This window comes from Artibeus jamaicensis, unplaced genomic scaffold (assembly GCF_021234435.1).
Source record: "Artibeus jamaicensis isolate MK-2021 breed Jamaican fruit bat unplaced genomic scaffold, CSHL_Jam_final contig_233, whole genome shotgun sequence".
Taxonomy (NCBI): domain Eukaryota; kingdom Metazoa; phylum Chordata; class Mammalia; order Chiroptera; family Phyllostomidae; genus Artibeus; species Artibeus jamaicensis.
The window spans coordinates 46,390,579-46,412,500 of NW_026521486.1; the positions used below are offsets into that span (position 1 = coordinate 46,390,579).

The following is a 21,922-nucleotide window of genomic DNA, read 5'->3' on the forward strand; positions in this document are numbered from 1 at the left end:
CTGGACCTTGATTCAGCAACCTCAGTATTTGAGTTCTGTCTAGGAAAGAATTCAGAGCCAAGACAAACGACAAGAGAAAGTTTATTTTAAGAAGTCACAGAGGTAGAAGAAGTGAGCCTAGGAGAAATGGGTTTGGGAAACAAAATACAGAAGCAAAAGAAAGGGTCCTCAGAGCTCAGGAAAGAGGATGATAAAGGTTGAAGAGGAGAAAGGGGAGGAGAAAGGGAAGCAGAAGGGGCGGGGGAAGGACAGGAAGACGAGAGGGGAGGGGGAGGCCTGGGCGTACTCCTGGGAGGCAGAGCACGCTGGGTCCTCAGTCCTGAGGGCTTTCAGGGCAGGGATTTTAGGAAAGGACCTCAAAAGAATATTCATCAGCTTTCCAGGTGTGTCCTTTCCGAGGTCGTGGTTTCCCCTGATTGGTCTGCCCCAGGGAAACTGGTCCTTGGGTCAGCCTTGCATCATTTGTCTGGTGGTGGTGTTTTTCTGCGCCTGGAGCTAAAACACTACTGGAAGCCTAAAGTATCTGATGCAGGTCAGAACCTCATTTTCCTGGGGGCTTAATGCTTAAGGGCTGTTCTCTGGCTCTCTTGTTTGTCCCCTCTCTGAAGGGGTCTAACCTGCATGACTAGCAATATGCCAGGGAAGAAAAGGTCAGGGGAGGGTCCAAACCACAGAGCCAGCAATGTGCTCTTACCGAAGGCCTGGAGAGGGTCTGCCTAGGGCCTGCCAGTAGTGTGTGGGTTCTAGACTACACGTAAGAAAGATTTCACAACACAAGTCCAGGTGATTATGAGGATGCATTTATTAAAGCTGGGGCAGTGGAACAAGGAAGGGCTTAGCATAGAAGGAACAGGAGAGCCTAACTAAGCTGGGCTGCCTTAGCTCACTGGGGAGTCAGAGAAAAGGGGGCTTTGGTACTAGTTCAGGGGATTAGCCTGGGGTGAGCTGCTTCTGTCCATTGCTCCCCGGGTTGCAAGTCTTGTGGGGACCCTTAAGGTTTAGAAGATGCATGCCCATGGGCGAAGAGAGGAAAGGGAATGGGTGGGTTCCCCACAGGGGTAGGGCACACGGGGTCCTTTGTCTTGAGGCTTTTATTTTTCTCTTGCTGGTGGGAATTTTCGGGGAGGATCTCAATAGAATACTCATCAGGTTTCCAGGTGTGCCCTTTCAGAGTCGTGGTCTCCATTGATTGGTCAGGACCAGGGCACAGGGTCATTCGTCTTTGCAGCTGGTCCTTGTGCCTCCCACCTGGTTTTGCTGCTTTTCTGAAATACAACTGAGGCCTGGATGTTATCTCTAGGGAGATGACCCGTATCTGGCTGTAAATTGCTCAGCTGGTTTTTGTTCAGCTCTCTGTCTCAGTTTCCCTATTCTACTTGTCCTGGCTTACTTACTGGCCTGTCTCAACACTAGGGGGTAAAAGGTCACCCTAGGGCTGAGGTCCTTATTTTCCCAGTTTCTCCCATGCTTAGGCATGCAAGGCTTTCTGCCCTGTTGACCTTCTGTGCCTGGCCCATCTTCCTTGCTCTGCCCATGCTTAACTGCCTACCACATAACCATCCGAGCTTCCAGCCAGGTCATCCCTGCCACCCCGGCCCTTTGATACTTTCTTAACCCCCTATGATTGGGAGGAGGAATCATTAGGCATTTGATTATCCTTCTCCATTCTTTGGCCAAGGAATGAAGTTTCCGCTGTGCTTTTCCAAATACTGTCCCGCCCTATTGATATGAGTGACACTTGGCAGACCAGCCAGGATCTGGGTTCTCTGACCCACAGGGGTGGTAACAGAACAATTGCCTACAGCATTCAGGACAGTGACATGCTATGCAGGTTTGTGTTCTAGGAGCTGTAGGGGAACAGAACTTGTCACTGCAACATGTATCTGCTTGGCATACGGGCTATTTTGGGCTGGTTAATTTTCAGAAACAGCAGACATGAAAGAAGTTACCCTTTGGGACAGACATTTACATTTTTAAGGGAAATCTCCATTTGTAAGGTGTCTCCCCAGCTGCTGGGGGAAGAAGGGGATGGATAACTTTGTCTCTAGAAACTCTTATCCATGCAGAAGACAAAAACTGAAATCTGCATTACCACCCTGCAGCGGTTCTTCTTGGTTACCTCCCTTAACCAACTCCCCTCACCACCACCACCCCTCCACGTCTTTTTTTCTGTCTTCAGTGAAGATGGTATTTACAGTGGCAGCTTCCGTCGTTTTGGCGAGTGACTCAGTTTTCCTGGGGTGCTCCCATGTGTACAGGAATATACATGCTCTTTCACTTTTGTTTTTCTCCTGTTAATCTGTCATTTATTACAGGTTTGTCTTAGCCAAGAATCCAGAAAGGTAGAGGGAAAATTATTTTTCCTCCCCTACAGAGCAATAAGCTCTACCATACAGCTTGGGTGTGTAGTGAGCTATACCGTCTAGGTTTCTTAAGGACACTAGATGATCACACAAGGATGAAACTGCCTGACGCAGTTCTCAGAAGGTATCCCCGTTGTTAAGTGGCACAGGACTGTAACGGCACACCAGAACTTGAGCCTATCTGCACAGCTACAAGGTCATGCTTTTTCCCCTCAGACCAGGAGAGCTTTCCATAAACAACTAGTAAAAACTAGTCTGGGGCAATTACTGGTCCTGTTGATTATGAACTTCTCTTCAGTAAATATTGCAGAAAAATCTGTGATAGCCTTTTAAATGTATTATTGTTTGCTTGTGTGTGTGTGTGTGTCTGTGTTTTAAGAAGAAAGAGCACTTATTTAACATGCAATTCACCAGTCTCTCCCCCGCAAGAAAGAAGGAATGTCTTCTTTCTTGCTTCATCGCCTCCAGTGCAGGTGGTAGGTGAGTGCTAAACATCTCTTTTTGGAGCGATTTATGAGAGAAAACAGGTTTTCAAAGTAATGAGGCTCTTGTGCATTTTGAGAAGAGATTTTTATACTCCACATATTCCCTTTTTTTGAATCTATTGAGGGATTGGCTTAAACCTAAAGTCCCTTTATTTGGAGCAGAGGGTTGTGAACCATGAGTGCCACATCTCCTGAGACTTTCAGTCTCTTTCAAGGGGAAATACAAAGAAAACATAGGGAAATAAAAAAGAAGTACAGCTTATTTTTGGCTTGGAACACAGTGCGATTCCATGATAGGCTACAGTAGATTGGAGATACAGGAAGAAGATCTGTCACTTACCCAAACTTAAGGGGTGCTTTTCCCCCTTGAGAAAAACAAACAGTTGGTTGCTGGAATTGTATCCTTGAAATAAGTGTCTTAATATTTGGCTCCTTTTGTTGCCTGTTGACCAGATACCTCACTTTAAAAAATTATATCGATGTGTGATTTGGCCAAATTTCCAGTAAGAATGTATATAACTTTGGAAGTTTAAAGTTATATGTTTAGGACCTAGGGATAATTCCCCAATTTTCTAAGAAACAGATGACTCGGATTGATTTATGATCACTTGTTCTTTTAAAGTTAAAGAGCTCCAGAACTAGATCTAACCAAAGGACAATATTTTTTTAAGGTTTATTCCCCTACCTGTGTCGAAAGACTGCAGTTTCTTTGAGCAAACCTAAGGCAAGTCTCAGCAATGGCATCACTGTTGATGAGGGGACAGGAAATGAATTTTTCGATCAGTGTCTATTTTCCACTTTGATTTCTTTACCTCCTCCACTTTAGAGATACCTGCAAAGACTTGACTGTCTCCTCAGAAATGCATTCACCATTGAGACTTGACCTCTGTGTGAACTGAGTGTCCACCTTGTGGAGATTGGCTTGTAGACAGGAGGCTAAGGCCACTATTCTGTCAATGCAGGGGAAAAGATGCTGTTTTCAGAAAATGGTGACTTGGTAACTGAGCCTCAGATGGGCAGGATGTTTGTTGTTTTGGGGTCTTGATCTTCTGGAAGAATTTAGTGCCATATGTTTCAAACCTTGCTGTGCAGGGCCCTAGTTTAAGGCAGCCTCTCATGGGCCATGGAGGGAGGAAGCAGGTGGAAAGAGGTGGTAAGAATTAGCCTTGTCCATCAGCACAATTCTTATCTCCTCTGTAAATTGGGCTCTACAGCAGATATTTTTTTTGGATTTTATTTATTTTTCTTTAGAGGGGAAGGGAAAGAGAGAAATATCAATGTATGGTTGCCTCTCATGAGTCCCCGGCTGGGAACTGGCCTGCAACCCAGGCATGTGCCCTGACTGGGAATCGAACCGCGATCGTGTGGTTCGCAAGCCCGCGCTCAATCCACTGAGCTACACCAGCCAGGGCCTACAGCAGATATTTTTAATGTGATCAGATGAAAACGTTGAACTTATCAGAACCTCTTTCAGGGAAAGTACTGTAAGTGGCTAGAAAGAATACTAAAAAAAAGTCCTTTGGGAAGGGTGGGAGTAGAAGTGAGATCTTCAAAAGAAATAACGAAATGAGAATAATAAGTGGCTAGTAAACTGCCATCTCAGGAAAGTGAGTCCTGATGATGTGAACACATTTTTTACCTGAGGAAGATAGGCAGACTTGAGGACACAGCGAACCACTCCGGAGGGTAGGGGACAGGCAGTGTATGGTGTGGGAGGAAGGACAGACAGAGTTCACTGCACAGCCGGAGGTACGTGGGAGAAGGAATACGTCCGACGGGATTTTACGAAGTGGAACACAGTGGGATGTACAATAGAAAAATTTCTCTTTGCTATTTAACCCTCCTAACACCCCACACCTGAGACAATATTTAGTAAAACTTGCTCAATGCTTTAAGGACTTTAGTTGTGGATAGATTCCTCCTGGAGGAAGCAAGAGATGCTAAGGTTTGCAAACCTATGGTGTAAAGAAAAATGGGAACATTGCATGTTTCATTTGCTGATCCACCAGAAGGACTCTCTGGATTCAGTAGCACGTAATACTACTACTGTGATTTGTTATAGCAAAGAACATAGAGCAAAAGCAGCAGGAAAAAGATTAGCAACAGTGGGGTCCAGAGAGGTCCCGCATGCGCTTCTGAGAGGTTGTCAGAGGTGACAAAAGAGTGCTTTTTTCTAGCAGTGAACTACAGGGACACATGTGAAATGCCTGTCCAGGGGAGCCCAAACAGAGAGGTTTCAGGTCTCAGGTTTTTAGTGGGTGCTGGTCACGTAAGACACATTCCGCTTTGCCACGGGCCTTGGCAACCAAACCCAAGGATAGCAACAATGAAACCAGGTACACATCATTAATCTTGGTGTTTGCGTAAGGCAGCTCAAAAGCCACTATAGCATGGTCCATTGCTTCAGGTATAACAAATTCGTCAATCACTGACATAAAAAACATTCTGAGGACCACATTTCCAGGAATGTCCCAGGAATTGGCCAAGGTTCACTCCTGGATCCTTTGAAGACATAAGTCATAAGCAATCAGGCTTCCTGTGTCGTTTTTTTCCCCCTCACAATACCAAATCTGGCTAGGACTGGAAAAAGGGTTTCACAGCTATGAAATCCCTCACATGGGGTAGAGGTTGAAGATGGCTTCTGCCACCTGGAGGCAGATCACAGGGTAGGCAAGAAAGCCTCTCTTGGAGGGAAGCCTCTGGCTGAAGAGAAAGAAACTGTATCTTTCAAGTCAGTGTTTAATTTCATGCTAGTTGCTGTATTTATTTTGTAAGCATTTAGTACATTTCTTACGTAAAAGTTTGAGCCTGTCTCAGTGACGCCATAGGAAATGAAGGGCATATTTATTCATCCTACAAACTACACTGAGGACTTATGTGCTGTTTGCTTGAGACTGTTATAACCATTGTGGTTAACGAAAAGGGAGATGACTGCTCTTACCAAGCCCACAACTCTGGTGGAGAGAAAATGTGACTTGAGGAAGCTAGAATCCGTTGCCTTGGAGCAAAGTCATAAAAGACGACTGGTGTTCTACCTGGAAGTTTAGAAAAAGGAAACCCAAGTGAAACGAGTTTCTGAAAAGTCTATTTTATCAGACTTTTTTTTGCATGCCTAACTAGGTGACCAACCACCCCAGTTTACCTGGAACGAGGGGTTTCCCAGGACACCGACTTTCAGTGCTCAAACTGCGACAGCCCTGACCTGCGTCACTACTCTGTGGACTGTTCTCCCAGCCCCAGGGGTGGATCCTGGAAGCCATGTCTGTCTGCTGAATTAGAGATTAGCCAATGTTTGTCTTGAGCAGCCGACTGAAGAAACTGCTCAGAATCTAGGTGCAGAGCTGGAGAGTGAACTCTCACACACGCTTGTCATTGAGGTCTCTAGGACAAATCTAGTGTCTCACCTTTTGAAAGCCCGTTTAACTTTTCTCTGAGGTATCCCAATCTCCTTTTAAGTTCTCTCTGCCCCTATTTTTGCTTAAGCTAATTTAAATGGACTTTGTTATCAGAAACTTGACTAAATCAATTCCCCAGGTAAGAGTATTTCCAAGTCTAGACAAACAGCTCTGGTTTAGTGAAAAATGCCCCTAAATTATTATTCCTCAGGCTTACTGGAAATACATCTTGGGAAGAGCTGGCTGCCTGGTTATAGAACTGTACTTTCAAGTTCTGAGTGGACCTACCTATTGAATACACTTCTCATTTTAGATTAGTAAATTGGCTTTATTTGGGTATTGCTCTTTAAAAATAAAGTGTACAGACTCTATTACAACCCAGGTCTGACGCATAATCCCACCCGTTCCCCCAGGGGCACGTTAGTTGCTCCCAGGTGTTCAGTTTAAGCTTCTCAGATGAGTAACTTTGGTGCTCAAATCCTGCTGTACTTTCTGCTCACAAGTAACTTCTTCCCATTTGACCATTGTTAACAGTGGGGTTAGTTTTGCATAGAACCCCCTTGCCTTTGGAAGCTCTCAGGCACACCTGCTATTCTGTGGTAACCCCCTTTTTGTCAGCTTTGGGTAAGTCACTTCAGGCGCCCTAGGCTTTGAAGGCTGTCAGCAGGCCATACCTAACTGTCCTGTGTATCTGGGTAGTCCTCTTCCTACCCAGTGCCACTCAGGTACACCTACGCACCGCACCCCTCAGCTTGTCTATTCCTTTTCTCCAGCAGTTCTCCCTCGCTGACTTCCACCAAAGTGGAATTAATCAGACTTCTTTTCAGGTCAGCTTCAGCACCCCTTAATTTTAACTGTGCATCAGGTTATTGCCTGGGTAGCTTTCTAAGGGGGAAAAAAAGATGCTGGGCAGCCCTGCAGACCTCCGGAACCCTTCCTGGGCATGTGCTCCAGAAAGCTGAATTCCAGAAAGCTGCCCCGGGGACTCTGATGCACTGTTGGCCTACTTACAGCAGGCCTGAGCCTGGGTTCCCGAGATAACTTCTAGTGTTTTCCTTCCAACTCTTCGTAAATTTATCATCCTTAGGAACTTAAAAGTAGAACAAACTTTTTCCTGACCATTGTAATCATTATGATCACTAACATTATAAAGAATTAAGTGTTGGGTGCTGCCCCTACTAAGTCCCTGAGACCCCCCTGATCCCATTACCCGAAAGAAAACACTGCCATTCAAGATTAAGCACGTATTTATTTTAGTTCAGTTAAAACATACATTGTTTCATTGAAACGGTGTAGCACTCCCTGCCAACAAGTCATACTGGAGTTGTTGGCCTCTAACAGTGCAAGAGGGATTTTTACACTATATACATAAGATGAACATACCCAGGTTTTCAAAAGTCTTTTTGTAATTACACTAAATCACATTTTGATAACTACTGCATTTTGAAAATTTAGACTTTATTTAAAATTTAAATAAGAGATCTGAACTTGCACCAAGTTTTCATGAAAAAAAAAATGTAATGGACAGCCAGTTTATTGCAAGTATAATTTAAACAATATTTAAAATTTGTAGTGTTTACACAATTTATCAACTTGTTTATATTGAAATTTCTGTACAGGTAATTTGGGGACAATTCTCAGATATATGTGAACTCATCAAAATGCAGTTGAGAAACTTACAGGACTATATACACTTGAACCCAAGACCCAACCTGACCTATGGAATTATATACAGCCTATTTACAAACACGTATGGACAATGTATGTACACAGGTTATCATAAATATTGAAAAATAGGTTAGCTTTAATGGATTAATGCTGTTCTATAAATAACATTACAGTTGTAACTGAAACACCCATGGAAGACAGTAATGCAAAATGAGGTGACGGGACAGTGGTTTCGATACCGCAGACTGCTTACTGATGGGAATCCACTGTTTAGGGGCCTCAAGACAGACAAGATCCCTCCAGGAACATTACATAATGGAATTCACCCCAGGCCGCTGACTCTGAACCTTTAATAGTCAAAGGTTGACTGAGCCTCCCCATACCCATTGGCTGTGAGGATTCTTTCCTGGTTCACAATGTTATCTCCTCCCATTAAGAAAGGAGGTAAACTAGAGAAAAAACGGCTCTCTACTTGATAATCCCTGGTGGGTCTTAAGAGACAAAATCAGCAATTCTTTTAGGAACTCAAGCAGAAGTGCCAGTTCTTGGTCTGAACTAGAGGTGAGGTTTGGATTCGGAGGGAATACCAAAAGCCCAATTAAATGAAAGCAGTGCTGTAGAATACGCCTTCTCACTGCCTTTCTAGATGGTCCCCGATTCCTTTATTTGTATAAAAACAAACAAAAATGGACCATTGGTTTCACCCAATGTAGCACTACAAGGCGTCTTCCAGTTCCACAAGGGTCTTTAAGTACAGACATAACTGGTCTATAATCTAGTCACATATAATACAAGGATGTGTCACAAAAACCATGTCTGCCACATTTCTGGCCCTTGCCCAGAACTAAAAATGTTTAGTTCAAGAGAAAACCTTAACAGCCAGATGACCAATCGATGATTCCATTACTTGCTTCCCTCAACCACTAATGGAATTATGTATATTAGATTGTAGACATTATGCCTGATAAGCAAAGTACCACATTATTTAATAATATATTCACCATACACCGTAACATACAATAGATGTGCTCTTAAAAGCCAAGTAATTTTTTCAGTTCTAACTGGAATTTACATGGAAGGGTGATCATGCAGTTGGACCGACTACTTACACTCAGGTTGCACTGTTTTCCCTAGCTAACCATTTGTTGGATGTAAACAAATAATTCTATGTTGTACCAGAATGAGATGACAATCCAGTGCAAGTAAGTTTTGCAAAAAGCTTACTGCATGAGAAACCCAGTGGCCTGTATGAAGAGAACTTATACCAAATGTCGGTGTAGCCTGTGGATTAGACCTCCACTGTAGACAAAACACGAACACGACTAAGCCATGTATTTTATCAAGTAATTCATACTTCCAGTAGTAGGTGAGCATTTTTGAAAAGTTGTACTCTGGATAGAATAGTTTTGGCCTATAGCCATCAAATGCCCATTTTCCACTGCTGGAAGCAAAGTCAAACAGAGGGCTGGCCCCAAAAACCCAGAGCTGTCAATCCAGCTCCAGAGACAGATGCAACTGAATAAACCCTGTCTTACCCAATTGCACTATTTGGTACCTCAAAATTAGTTATTTTAATTCCCACAGAAATATCTGCATTATCTTCCATTCTAATAGATTGAAGCCATAAATATTTGTCTGAATGAACTAAATATTTGGGAACAAAGGAAAACGATGAACACAGTTCATCTGATTTGGTATTAACAATAAGCAATCTATTACCCTTGAACAGTGAAGTTTGAATGGAAAAACTATGCTCCTATTCATGGTACAGTTTTTCATTACATCATTTTGTCTAAAAACAATTTTGGGTAAAAAAAATATTTGGCTTATTATGCCTACAAAAAGGCAATTCATTTCATAATACTAATATCTTTAAACACCAATGAAAAAAATTTTACGCAATTTATTGACAACTGTTTTTGGACAATGTTCAAAAAAAGCATTTTTTAAAAGTAAAATAGTGCTTCTGAGGTCTTTAAATATTTTTGGTACAAAAAATAATAGTGTTTTTCTCAATGGTTATTTCAATACTTTGCTGCAAATTAGGAATTGTTTCTCACATCAAATGGTTCCATTAGGCACATTCAAGTAAAACCATAAAATATCCAAGTTAAACAATGACACAGCCAAACATGTGGCTTGATAAAAGAGTTCGTCCATTCTCTGGAATGGAATAAAATTGTCACTTCCGTTAACCCGAGACTCGTGGTTTTGTTGTTAATGTCCATTTCTATCATACAGAATATTTTCTTTAAAAAAAGAAAAAAAAAAGTTCACTTATTCTGCACTCAGAAGAACCAGCGAGGAATCTGCACTTCAAAAGGAAGTGAAACTGAGAACATTAGGTGAAATTTCATAGTAGTTGAGTTGACTCAACACTGGCATCAAATGGACTCCTGAAGCTGAAGTGGTGCTGGTTAATGGCCACCGCCGTGGGCATTGTGCACCCAATCCAGAATGATCAAGGCCATGCTCCCGATCATCACCACTATGCCACTTAACAGGAAGAGCGCGGCCTGCAACGAGGACACACAGAACACTGTCAGAAAGCAACACACTGTATGTTTACCAGTACTCTTTCTATTTTAAAAAATAGGCTTATAATTACCTAAATTATGTCAGTATTATTTTACAGAGCTCCAATTTCACCTTGCTAAAGATGATTTAAATGGTCTTAATCAAGGGGTCATCTATAATACAAAACAACTATCTCTAAAACCTTCAAACATTTTACTTTTAAATTTCTTTCTCTCAAACGAAAAGGTAATCTGCTTAACAAACTACTTTTGGGGGAAAAGGTACAGGGAATACGTAGCATAAAAGGTAGATTGAAAATAGGAGGAGGTTAAGCATAGTATAGGAAATGTAGAAGCCAAAGAACTGACATGTACGACCCATGGACATGAACTAAGGGAGAGAGGAGGGAATGTGAGCGGGAAGGGATCTGCAGGGCAGAGGGGAATAAAGGGGGAGAAATGGGACAACTATAATAGTACAATCAATAAAATTTATTTTTAAAAATACCTACTTTCCAAAGTAAAACCAGCCTAGTTAGGTTTTCCACATTTTTTTAAAAGCAAAAAAATTGAAGTCACAAACTCAAACCCAAGTCATCCTAAAATGTAGCCTGAGCCAAAGCCAGAGGTCTAAGAGACAGTTGTACTCCTAATTCCACCCTTCAATTACTGCCACTATATACTTTGAGTATAACCAGATGACAGCTGTTGGCTTATAAACAATTCTAGTATAACTTTAATCAGACTAGAAATAGAGAACAAGAACTAAAAAGTAGTCTTTTTCCTAAATAGCCCCAGCAGAATCATTTATGCTTAACTTATCATACCCTTTTAAAAATTAGTTATTACACGTTGAAGTACATAATAGTATTTTGAAGTGTAATAACAGCCCCATCCCAGGCTTTGCTTTGAAGATGATTTGTTTTGCTCAACACCCCATCTTTTTCTCTTTTACATACTCAAGGCGCATTCAAGTGTGTGTCACACAACAGGCAGCCAAAAAAATACTGGTTCAACAAATGCTGAAAGCTTAAGTGCCTTTACACTTAATATGCTATCTCTGATACACCTAGTAACTTCCTTGCAATTAACTTAAGCATGTATTTAGATGGCAAACTGTCTTCCACCCCCTTCTCCAATCTTTCACCTGTGCAGACACTGTCAAAGACATATTTAATTGAAACTTAAAAGGGAAACTACCTACATGACAGCTAAGAGATTAAAATTGTAATGAAATGAGGAGTTTCTGATATTGGAAGGTTTTTACTGCTTGTATAGTCATCTTACTTACCCCAATCTTTTGTACAGATTTCATAGATTCTTTCTTAACTAACTTTATATAGAAGGCAGATGGAAGAATAAAAATCAACATAGCAGCTGCAGATGCACCTGTAAAAGAACATTTATGTTTATTGAGAATTCAAGGAATCATACATTTTATAAATGCTAAAATTCCTCATTATTTGAGTGAACCTTGATACTTTCTAAAACTTACCAATGAAACCAAAGATATCTCTAATAGTTGGGACAAAGATGACGAGCAGATTGGTGAATGCCAGGATGGACACTGTGATAACACTGTGACGCAACCAACTGAAATCTTTTGTTGGACACAACAATTGAGTGAGGGAACCCCGGATCTGCAAGATAAAGAGATCAAGTTCCAGCTTTAATTAAGAAAAATCATTTAACACCTTCAACTATGGAAAAACATGCCCTGGGATGTTTTGAACTTTTACAAAGCATTTCATTTATTTTTTTCTGTAACTATCTAACATAAAGCGAGACACAATCTTTCCCTAACCACTTGAGATTTATTTTAAATGACAAAGTATAACTCAGTGTGGCTATAGTGGTGTTTCCCTTCTCCCAGAACATAAAAATATCACAAATCCTCACATTTAAAACTCATTCGTATGGGGGGGGGGGGAAGCAACTCATTACTTACTGGGAAAATAACGACTGGTACCGTCAGGGTGACGGCCACTAACACAGCCAGGCGGACGACAAGAAGGAGGATATCTGTCCCCAGGACTGTAGAGTACGTGTGAAGCAGTTCTGACTCGACGTGTTCTATGGAGAAAGAAGGAAAACCAAGACTTTGTGTGCTGTTTTCTCTGGAGATTAGGTAGGAACTCTTAACTTGCAGCAAAATCTGCACCAGAAGTGTTGACTGCTGACAAAATGACTACAAACTAAGAGATTAGTAAGATTAATTTGGAATTAGGGTTAATGCAATTAAAATAACATTGAAGAAAATTTTTTCTAAATACCAAGTACAGATTTAGCCACATGATCCCCATTAAAATCAACAGGAGCTAAATAGCTTAAATGCCATGGTTTGGCTTACAGTTTGTGTGTGTGGTATCGTTCAAAAGTAATGGGAGGAAATAGGTAGGATGAACTTAGATATAAGCACATCATATAAAAATGGCATCATCTGATGAATGATATACGTCTGAACCAGGATTCTAAAAATTAGTGATTAAATATACCACAGAGAAGTCTGATTAAATATACTATAAAAAAACTTAAGCTCTAGTAAATTCAATTTCTCACCACAAATGAAATATACTAAAAACAGCTGTGATAGAACTATACACATCAAAATATCAATTTCATTTCACAACATGATTTTTTTTTTTTTTGTAAACCAGACATTACTTACCATAAAATGTCAAGTATCCAAAGAGGGCAGCAAGCAGGTACATGAGGAACATAGCAAAAAATGAGAGCTTGGATACATTCATCATTCTTTTACGGCTACGGCTATATAAATTCAAAGAAAAATACAAAAATGTATTTCAGCAGTAGTTATGGCAATGATCAAATAACACTTTTCCAATAAATCAATGTGAAAATAGGTAAAGCACTCACTCTTTCAGCTCTTCATAAATGGGAAGAATAGCAGGATGACAGACAAATGAGAAAGTCAGAATTGGCACAGCATACACTGTCTGCAAAACATGTAAAAATACACTCAATATCCTGATGTAACAAACTCAGGTGTTTTCAGTTCCGTAACTTATATTTTTTATCAACTAATCTTAGAATCAAAAACTAAAATAATTAGTTCTTCTACATAATTAGCTTCCAATCTTCTATTTTCTTTACCACATGATCATATCAGCATCCCTAACTTCTGAATATGTCAATTATTAACATCCTATGACTTTATTTTCGAATCTATTTTAAGACACAAACCAATGCTTTCTTCTTAGTCCTCCATTAACTAATCACGTTTTCTAAACAGCTCTTACCCTTCCTCCCTTTATTTTGAGAGTTCTTTTAAAATTTTCAGTAGATAGCTTCCCTCTTTTCTTCCCTAAAAGCTTCCTTTCAGAAAAACAAAGATTATATTTAGTTACCTGTGAGTTGAAGATAAAATAATGTGGTTTGCAAGAACCATTAGTTGCATTAAGCGCCGCATCAGGTACAAGAGTTGGGGGTGTGATGGTGCTGTTTATTATCGTCTCACTAATTATCCATGCATCCTCTGAAGGACAAGAAATCTCAAATTTCTTGCAAATCACCTGAAAATATATTATTTTTCATTTGTTAAACTTAATAATGTGACAAGGTTTTTAAAAAAAATCACTAGCTTTAAATAAGTTATACTTACCACAATCAGAAAGAACACCATACACAACAAGGAAAGGCCACTGGTATATCCCAAATATCCTGTGGGGGTGAGGGGATAAATGTTAGTTTAATGAAATACATTTAGGGCAAACATGTTTTCTCTGCTAAATAATTCAATTCTGCCTGAAAGACTTCAGTGTGGCTATAATATGAAGTTTCTAATTCTTACAGACTATGCTATAGAATTACTTAAAAATAGCTGCTAATAAGTAATAAAAATTTCCATTTATTTTGTACTACTATTGACAAAGTACAAGATATTATAAAATGTAAACAATATATAGCGCCTTAGTGATCATGCTAGGATTTTGAAAGACCCGTGGAGGTCTGTGTGCTACAACCCCCAAAGGTAGGCTTTCAGAGCTTTTTAGCTCTCAGTGTCTATTACGAGAAAGCCAATTAGATGGTGAGATGATCATTTCAATGTTCTTTAGAGATGGGTTTGCTCACCTAAATTTCTCAGCAACGACAAAGGAAGGATGAGCACCAACGATACCAGCAGAACCAAATAGTCACCATTCAAATACCACAATCTGAGTTAAAGAAAAGAAAAACAAGGTCAAAACCAGTCACAACTATGCTCCGAGTATCTTCTCACAGGACACATCTTATAGAAGATACTATAGAAATACACACTAAAAAGATAGGTGCAGAAGTATCACTGATTCAGAAAGCCTTCAAACAGGAACAAATGTCTCACTTTGTGCGCTACATGAATATTCACTCAGGTTAGAAAACAGGGCATGAAACAGTGTAACTTTTGTCCCACAGTTTGCTCTGGGAAGGCTGCCAGATGATTCATAACACAAAATACTTCTTAAATGCTTGCTACTAATATAGTGAACAAAGAGGCACTGTTAAGCCAGCAATCTTATCTTTCAGCATTTTTAGAAAAATTGGACACCAACTTTGTCTTAGCTTTAGCTTTCAATTTTCAATGCTAGAAACAAGAAAATTTTAAAACAACCTTCTTTGAAAAATTGGTTAGCAAATATACATATGAGATACTTCAACAAAGAAATTTCTTCATACTCAGACAAAATACACAGGCAAAAACAAAATAAAAAAACCCAATTCCCAAACCAGGACTTATTCTAGGTTGTCAAGAGTATATTTTAATACCCTGACCACCTTAACTCCAAAAATAATGAAAAGATCCCTTCTGAAGTTAGAAATCAAGTATCACTCATGTGTCCGAAGAAGACTAGTAAAGTTTTTCTTTTTAGGTAATCCACTCTTTAAAAATCACTATTTCAAATTCTAATTGCCCTATGAATTTTACACCACTCATTTCAGCAACAAAGACTTCACAGAAAACTAGTACCTAAAGATCAGATTACTAAAATAAAGTTTTTTTTGAAATTTTTTATTTACTTGTTTTTAGAGAGAGGAGGGAAGGGAGAAAGAGAGGAAAAGAAACATCAAGGTATAGTTGCCTCTCGTGCGCCCCCTGCTGGGAACTGGCCCACAACCTAAGCAGGTGCCCTGACTGGGAATGGAACCAGCAACCCTTTGGTTCACAGGCCAGCGCTCGATCCACTGAGCTACACCAGCCAGGCTTCTAAAATAAACTTCTAACACACAGGGGCCAAACACAACACCTCTCTATTTTGAGACAAAGTAGGGAAGTAAATTATCACTACCATAACCCCCACACACACACCATTTTTCCTTTTTAGTCCCCTGGGATGAGGAACTTTGCTAGAAGAATAAGGTTGCTATGGCATGGTCATATATTTTCTGATATTACACAGTTTAAATAGATTAGGTTTTAAGAACTTCTAATTTACAAAAAGCAGACAGGAATTGGTTTTTAATGTAAGTCAAAGCCATAGTCCTAACACTGGTTGCAGTATGTGTTAATCAGCTACCATTTCTTAAAGAGTAAATATAAAGAGAAAGGTTTAGAAAGCCTGCTTTTACATGCAGATTAAAAATTAGTCATCCAGAGTTACAGGACTAGCTACCATCTTTAGCCTTTCATTCTAAAAAATTCTTGGTTTCAACAATAACATTTATAACAATTTACTGATAATTATTTCGTCTCCAACTTTGATAAAATTATCTAACCATTTTAGACCATAAATTGTTTCTTATGAGTAACCTTACTTAGCACCTACCCAGTTGCATCTTCAATGTTCATTAATGCCTTGATCACCAAAGGTAACTCATATTTCACTATGAAGAGGTAGCTTGACATAGCTGGAGGGAAAAAAATTATACCATTACAAGTGCAAAATGTGGCACATGACACCTAAAGCAACGTGTCACCACTGTGCTACACAAAGAAAAAAGTCTACCCAAATCACTTTTTAAAAAATTCTCACCTCCAATGTTCTGCATTGTAATCGAGCCAGAGGCTGCAAGCTTTCCAACCAGTCCAAATGCCTTATGCCCCAACTGTTCATACAATAAAGACCCTGTAAGGTGAAGAGCACAGAAGCATGAAGCAAGTGTTTTATACAAGAAACAAAATCATGACAAGCACAACTGTTTCAGAAATACCAAGAATGCTACCATACCTCCTTCATTGGCAGTCTTTAAAAGGAGATGAACAGAATACAGGGAAAATATTGACACAAATGTCAAGAGAATTCTGATGAGAGAAAGAAAAGGTGCAGGGTTATTATAAACAAGCACAGCTCTATTTCAATATTAAATAGGGAACTTAACCTAATATTTCTCTTGCTAGAGACAATACCCCCAAGAATGACACTTGCCTGGCTAGAGTATCAACATATTCCCTTACTTGGCTCTAAAAACTTACATATTGCCTGACGGTAATAGATAAGAGCAGGGGTTTACCCACTGAACCAAACATGCAGGGGAACACTGGAAAGCCAAACTTTAAAGTGGTAGAGTTACAAGACTTATAATTGGTTGTTCATTTTATCTGTAAAATGGAGGTAATAACTGCCAGGAAACCCAGCTTATAAGGTACTTTTGAAATCCAACTGAGATAGCCAAAATCATAGAAATAACCAATGGGACAATATATTGCACCCCATGGTGTGGAATACAAGCCCAGCATTGTCACGAAGTTAAACAATGACTGTGCTAGACGGAACAAGTAGGCTTAACAGTCCAAATGTCTGGACTATCTCCTCCTTATCTCCTCCCTGGAACGGAGAGGAACTAAAGGTTCCCTACTGGTTTCCTTTAGAGCACAGGTTCTCTCATTCTAGCCTTATTATTCCTCCCCCAGGGCAAGTCAAGGAAAATACAAACTTTAGTAAAAGGAAAAACAGATCAAAATCAGGGAAACTCATAGAAAATTCTGCAAACAATAAGTCACAATTTTTTTGATTCTGTATGAGCAAGATGAATACAGTACCATATAAGGTCTGGCAAAGAATCTGATGTCTGTTAGTTAAACATAGGTGGTGACATCAAACTGCTATTCTAATGCCAAAAGTTTTATGGGATCTAATCTGAGGTGGGAAATGACACCATCAGCCTCACCTCTAACTAGACATGGCTGTTGGTTTAATCAAAAACAAGTTTCAAAGTGTGCTGATAAATTCAGTCCTATGGCCACGAGGGATGAATGAACTTTCCTAACTTTGGAGGTCTCTTTCAACCTCAAGACAGTTTCTACTCCAACAGGTTAGCCAGAGTTGTTTCACTGGACTGTACCAGCCATGTGGCTTTTGGTCCCTTTACCTCTGTATTTCATAAAATACTGATGGATTAAAAATTCATGTTAGCACTTGACACTATTAACCATAACCATCAAACAGACTCCACTAGAGTATAATTTCCAAAGTGCAAGGGCTAATATATTAGAATTGTAGTTTCACTTATGAAACAGATGCCATGCAAATACTGCACCAGAACCCCACTTAACAACAGCCTCCAATTTTTGTACTAAGAATTAGGAAGGCTTTCAAATATATAATAATGATGCCATTCAATTTTCCCACTAAAAACTCTGAAACTCTAGGGTCCTTTCTACTTAAATTCTTGGTCCTTCACCTTAGCAAGAGGACTCAAAAAGCCTCGTGTTAATGAACTAAGCTGACTGAATCCTGGCTTCCAGTGCTCAAACCTCCAAACTGGGTTTAACTTCAGTGTGGAATTTCACCACAAAGCACAGCCTTGCAAAGGTCTGATTTTCTTTTCATGAACATTCTATTCTGCTGGAGAAAATCTGAATAGAAGGCACCCTTAAGCTAACAAAACGTGTACCTGTCAGAAAAGGAAAATTCCACGTTATATGCACGTGTGCTTTCTTCATCTGTACAACAAAACCACCTATCTTCCACAGACACTGACTCAGGATGCCAAAAGTGAATAGTTACAACAAAAACATCATGGAAAAAATGTACGCTCAACTTTGTATGGGTTTTGTTTTGTGCTTTTTTTGGAAATAAGGTCTCTACTTTTCTGTTATATTCTCCAAGGGCCAGTGACCCAACAATGGTTAAGAACTCCTGCTCTCAAGTCTTCCACAGCTCCAAAATCCTATTCCAGTATTGATGCTGGAAAGCACAGGAGTAACTAACTCTAACTTGACAACTAAGGGAAAAATATTTACAAGCAGGTACTTTAATTAAAGTATTAACATTTTGCTATGGTATATGGCAATCACACAGATCTGGAATAAAGATAAAAAGAAACACATTTGGGTTTGCTTTTCAGTTGCTTTATTACTCACTTTTCTTAAAACATATATTTCAGGTTAAGCAAATACTACCACACCTTATATAGTTAAAAATAATTAGCTGTCTTCCTTGCACACGCAGGGGCCACAGGTTCTTCGGGACACTATGCCAAATTACCAAACTGATTTGGAAATACTATGCTTATTAATACTTTTTTGCTTCTGATTTTGCCAGAAAAAATACTTCTAACTACCCTGAATTTATCAAGTTTCCTTAAAATGTCCAAACCCTGTTAAAAATTTGTCTTAAATATGCCCACTGACTTAAAGACTTTTGTCTTAATTATCAGTTTTAATCGTTGTCCTATTTTTTCTGTCTAATTGGCTTTCTAGATATCATGCAATTATATAGCAGAATAAAGATATATTTTAACTTCTCATATTTTAATGTTTAAGCAAATGAATTTCAAGTCAGTTTCTGGAGCCAAAACATGTTAACTGCCCTGCATGGCAGACTCACTACTTACACATACTTACATAAAAAGAGCAATTCCAGTATTAGCCATGGCATAAGAAAGCCCAAGGATTCCACTGCCCACAATCGCATTGCTCAGATTAAATACTGACATTCCAAAGGAAGTAGTACCTGGATGCTACATAGAGGGAAAACGATAACCAAACATATAACAATAATTAAATGGAGAAAACCAGCTTTGGGCAAGTTAGATTTGAAATCTAAAGCAAAACTATTGCTTACTCCATAAAGCCACAGACACACAAATTTATTATTTTTAACTTACAAAGTCTGTTTCATACTTCTTTTTCCCCAAATTTGATTCAAGTAAAAAGTTCTGGTTTTCAGGATCTACATCTGCATAATGGCTGCAAAAAAAAAAGGAAAAAAAGGGAAAAAATCTTAAATTGGGTTGAAATACACAATGGAATCCTCCAACACAAAACAGCCCTCTGGTGATCACACACCTTTACTTAAAAGCCTAAGAGTTAAGAAGGAGCCTACTTTCACACCAGACATTGTCATTGCAGTTAGACAACCGGGTACTGTTTCAGAGATCACTCTCCAAATGCCACAGTAAATTAAAGCGACAGAAGCAAAGTCCTTCCTAGAACCACCCGCGACCAGCACAAGCCGTTTTAAAAAAGGACACAACTTTTCCCACCTTTTCAGAGCAGCTTGCTTGGTGGGATAGTAGTTGTTGAAATCGCTGTTGGAACTGTAACTGCTGCTGTCCTCATCCGGGGAAATACTGAACCTTCCCATTTCGGCTTTCTTCATGGTGGGAACCGGGAGGAAATCAGATGCTTGAAGTAACACTAGACTCCTTTTGTCCTTTGCGGTGCACCAGCCCGAGCGCCTGCCTGCGAACGTAGAGGCGGCGCGTCAGGACCCGCAGCGCTGGCCCTGGTCACGTGACGCGCGGCTGATTCATCCCCGGCCAGGCGAGTGGAAAAGTACCAGGCGAGCTCGAGGGGCGGGGGCGCGCGGAGGGGCGGAAAAGTACGGACAACGGCGCTGCAGAGAACAAAGATGGTCCCACAGCGGCGCCGCGCCTGCATAAGCCCCTCAGTGCATTTTATTATTTCACTCTCTCTGTGACCCCAAACCTGAGGGAGGCGTGCGGGGACCTCTTTGCCCGCACAGCGTCCTGGGTCGTGCACAGGCACGCAGGGCACACAGCCCACCCAGGCACTGGCTAGGTGTGCGGGCCGCCCAGGCGCACAGCTCCCCGTTTCTAGCGTTTGCAACGGCAGTGCCGCAAACCCGGTCTCTGCACGCCAGGAGCCCCTATTGGGGGACATGCCTGTGCAGTTGTTAGCCCACTCGAGGGGGCGGAAGGGTCGGATGTAAGTCCTCCGTAGAGCTGGGGAGAACGCCCGTTCCCAGAAGTGCAAGGGATTTGTTTACACGCGCACGCCCGTGCCTTCGAGCACACACGTCCACTGGCATTTGACTGGAGAGCACTTCGCTCGCCAGCCCCTCCTCTGTCGGGAAAGGAGACTGATGCAATATCGAAGGCCGATTGTCAAACGTCCTCGGCCCGTCCTCAGTCGTGGCCTCCGGTACACTAAAAGCCCGACGCCACCTCTGCGCCTCTGAATTCCAGACCCCCGGACTTATTTTATTTTTTATTGATGCAAATCAGTCACAGGACTTGCCGCAGCGGAGACGCGGGCCGGGCTGGCTCCCCTCCCCCTAACGGGAAAATGCGGTTCAGCTCCCGGCCCGCACGCGGCCCCCGCGCCGCGCCCCTCCCCTGCTTGAAGGAGGGCGGCAACGCCCCCCCCCTTCATGGGCAGGGGTCGTGGGCCGGCCCCACGACCGCAATCGTCCCAGTGGGGAGGAAACGACCCCAGCAGCTGCCTTCCCGCCGCGGCCTCTCCCCAACACCCCTCCCCCACTCCCACTCCGCCCCCCCCCCCCGGCCTCGCGCCCGGTACAGACATCCCCGCAGTTACCTTGGTGGTCTCCGCTTCGGAACCCCGGAATGTCACGCAGATGCTTTCAGTGGGTTTTTCTCAAACAAAAATCGTAAACAAAACAAAACGAAAAAAAACCCCAACAATAGGCAGGTAAAATAATTTCAATAAAAAAGGAAACAGCAAGTTGCCCCCCAATCGTCCGGCGTCCGCCGTCTCAAAGGAAAGGCACGAGTGTGCGAGAACGCGTGGTCGGGATGCTGGCAGTAGTGCCCACACAGTGAGACTCCCCGGGAAGGCAACGTCGCAAGACTCTAATGCAAACCCGAGAGCGGCGTCTTATACTTGCCACTCGGAGGACGCGTCAGTGGGCGGGGCCGCGGCCTCCGGTGCCTTCCTTTGTGTATCAACACCACCTGGGCCCCGCCCCCGGCCCGCCCGGGCCCCTCGGTCCCGCCCCCTCCTCCCCCCGGCCCCTCCCTCCCGCCGGCACCGTTCCCCTCGAGGTGGACTCAGGACCCCCGCCCTGCCAGTCCGCCCCCCCATCCTCCTGGAAAGCTAAATCCCACGGTCTCTAGGTCCCTGGTCAGCCTGGGAAGAACCCCTCTCGCCCCAAGCTTCCCGATTCATTTCAGCCCGGACTGGTGCCCAACACATGCGGTTGTCTTTAGGAGCCTTCTCCTTCAAATTCCCTTCGGTGTGTGTTACCAGCGATCTGCTTTCTACTCAAGGCTTTATGGGGACATATTCTGCCCACCCAACCCTTTCTTGCCTGTTATTTTTGTGGTTTACCTGGGGGTTTTCTCTAGTAAAC

General features: G+C 41.6%; 1 protein-coding gene across 1 annotated transcript; it reads right to left on the minus strand.

Moving 5' to 3' along the window:
• Positions 1 to 7,472: 7,472 nt before the first annotated feature.
• Positions 7,473 to 21,437, minus strand: SLC38A2 (solute carrier family 38 member 2). Its single transcript, XM_037146010.2, has 16 exons — positions 21,148 to 21,437; positions 19,851 to 20,049; positions 19,473 to 19,554; positions 19,210 to 19,325; positions 16,592 to 16,665; positions 16,397 to 16,489; positions 16,190 to 16,271; positions 14,520 to 14,602; positions 14,050 to 14,108; positions 13,796 to 13,960; positions 13,305 to 13,384; positions 13,096 to 13,196; positions 12,376 to 12,500; positions 11,923 to 12,067; positions 11,719 to 11,816; positions 7,473 to 10,427 (listed from the first exon to the last, which is right to left on the minus strand). The coding sequence occupies exons 2-16, from the start codon at positions 19,964 to 19,966 to the stop codon at positions 10,329 to 10,331; spliced, it is 1,518 nt and encodes a 505-aa protein (XP_037001905.1). The 5' UTR covers positions 19,967 to 20,049; positions 21,148 to 21,437; the 3' UTR covers positions 7,473 to 10,328.
• Positions 21,438 to 21,922: the final 485 nt, after the last annotated feature.

Coding starts and splice junctions, on each gene's coding strand:
- SLC38A2 (XM_037146010.2), bottom strand. CDS start 19,966: ATGAAGAAAGCCGAAATGGGAAGGTTCAGTATTTCCCCGGATGAGGAC. Junction 14,603..16,189: donor AACATTGAAGATGCAACTGG/GTAGGTGCTAAG, acceptor TCTTTAACTCAG/ATTGTGGTATTTGAATGGTG. Junction 13,385..13,795: donor ATTTTATCTTCAACTCACAG/GTAACTAAATAT, acceptor CATGTTTTGCAG/ACAGTGTATGCTGTGCCAAT.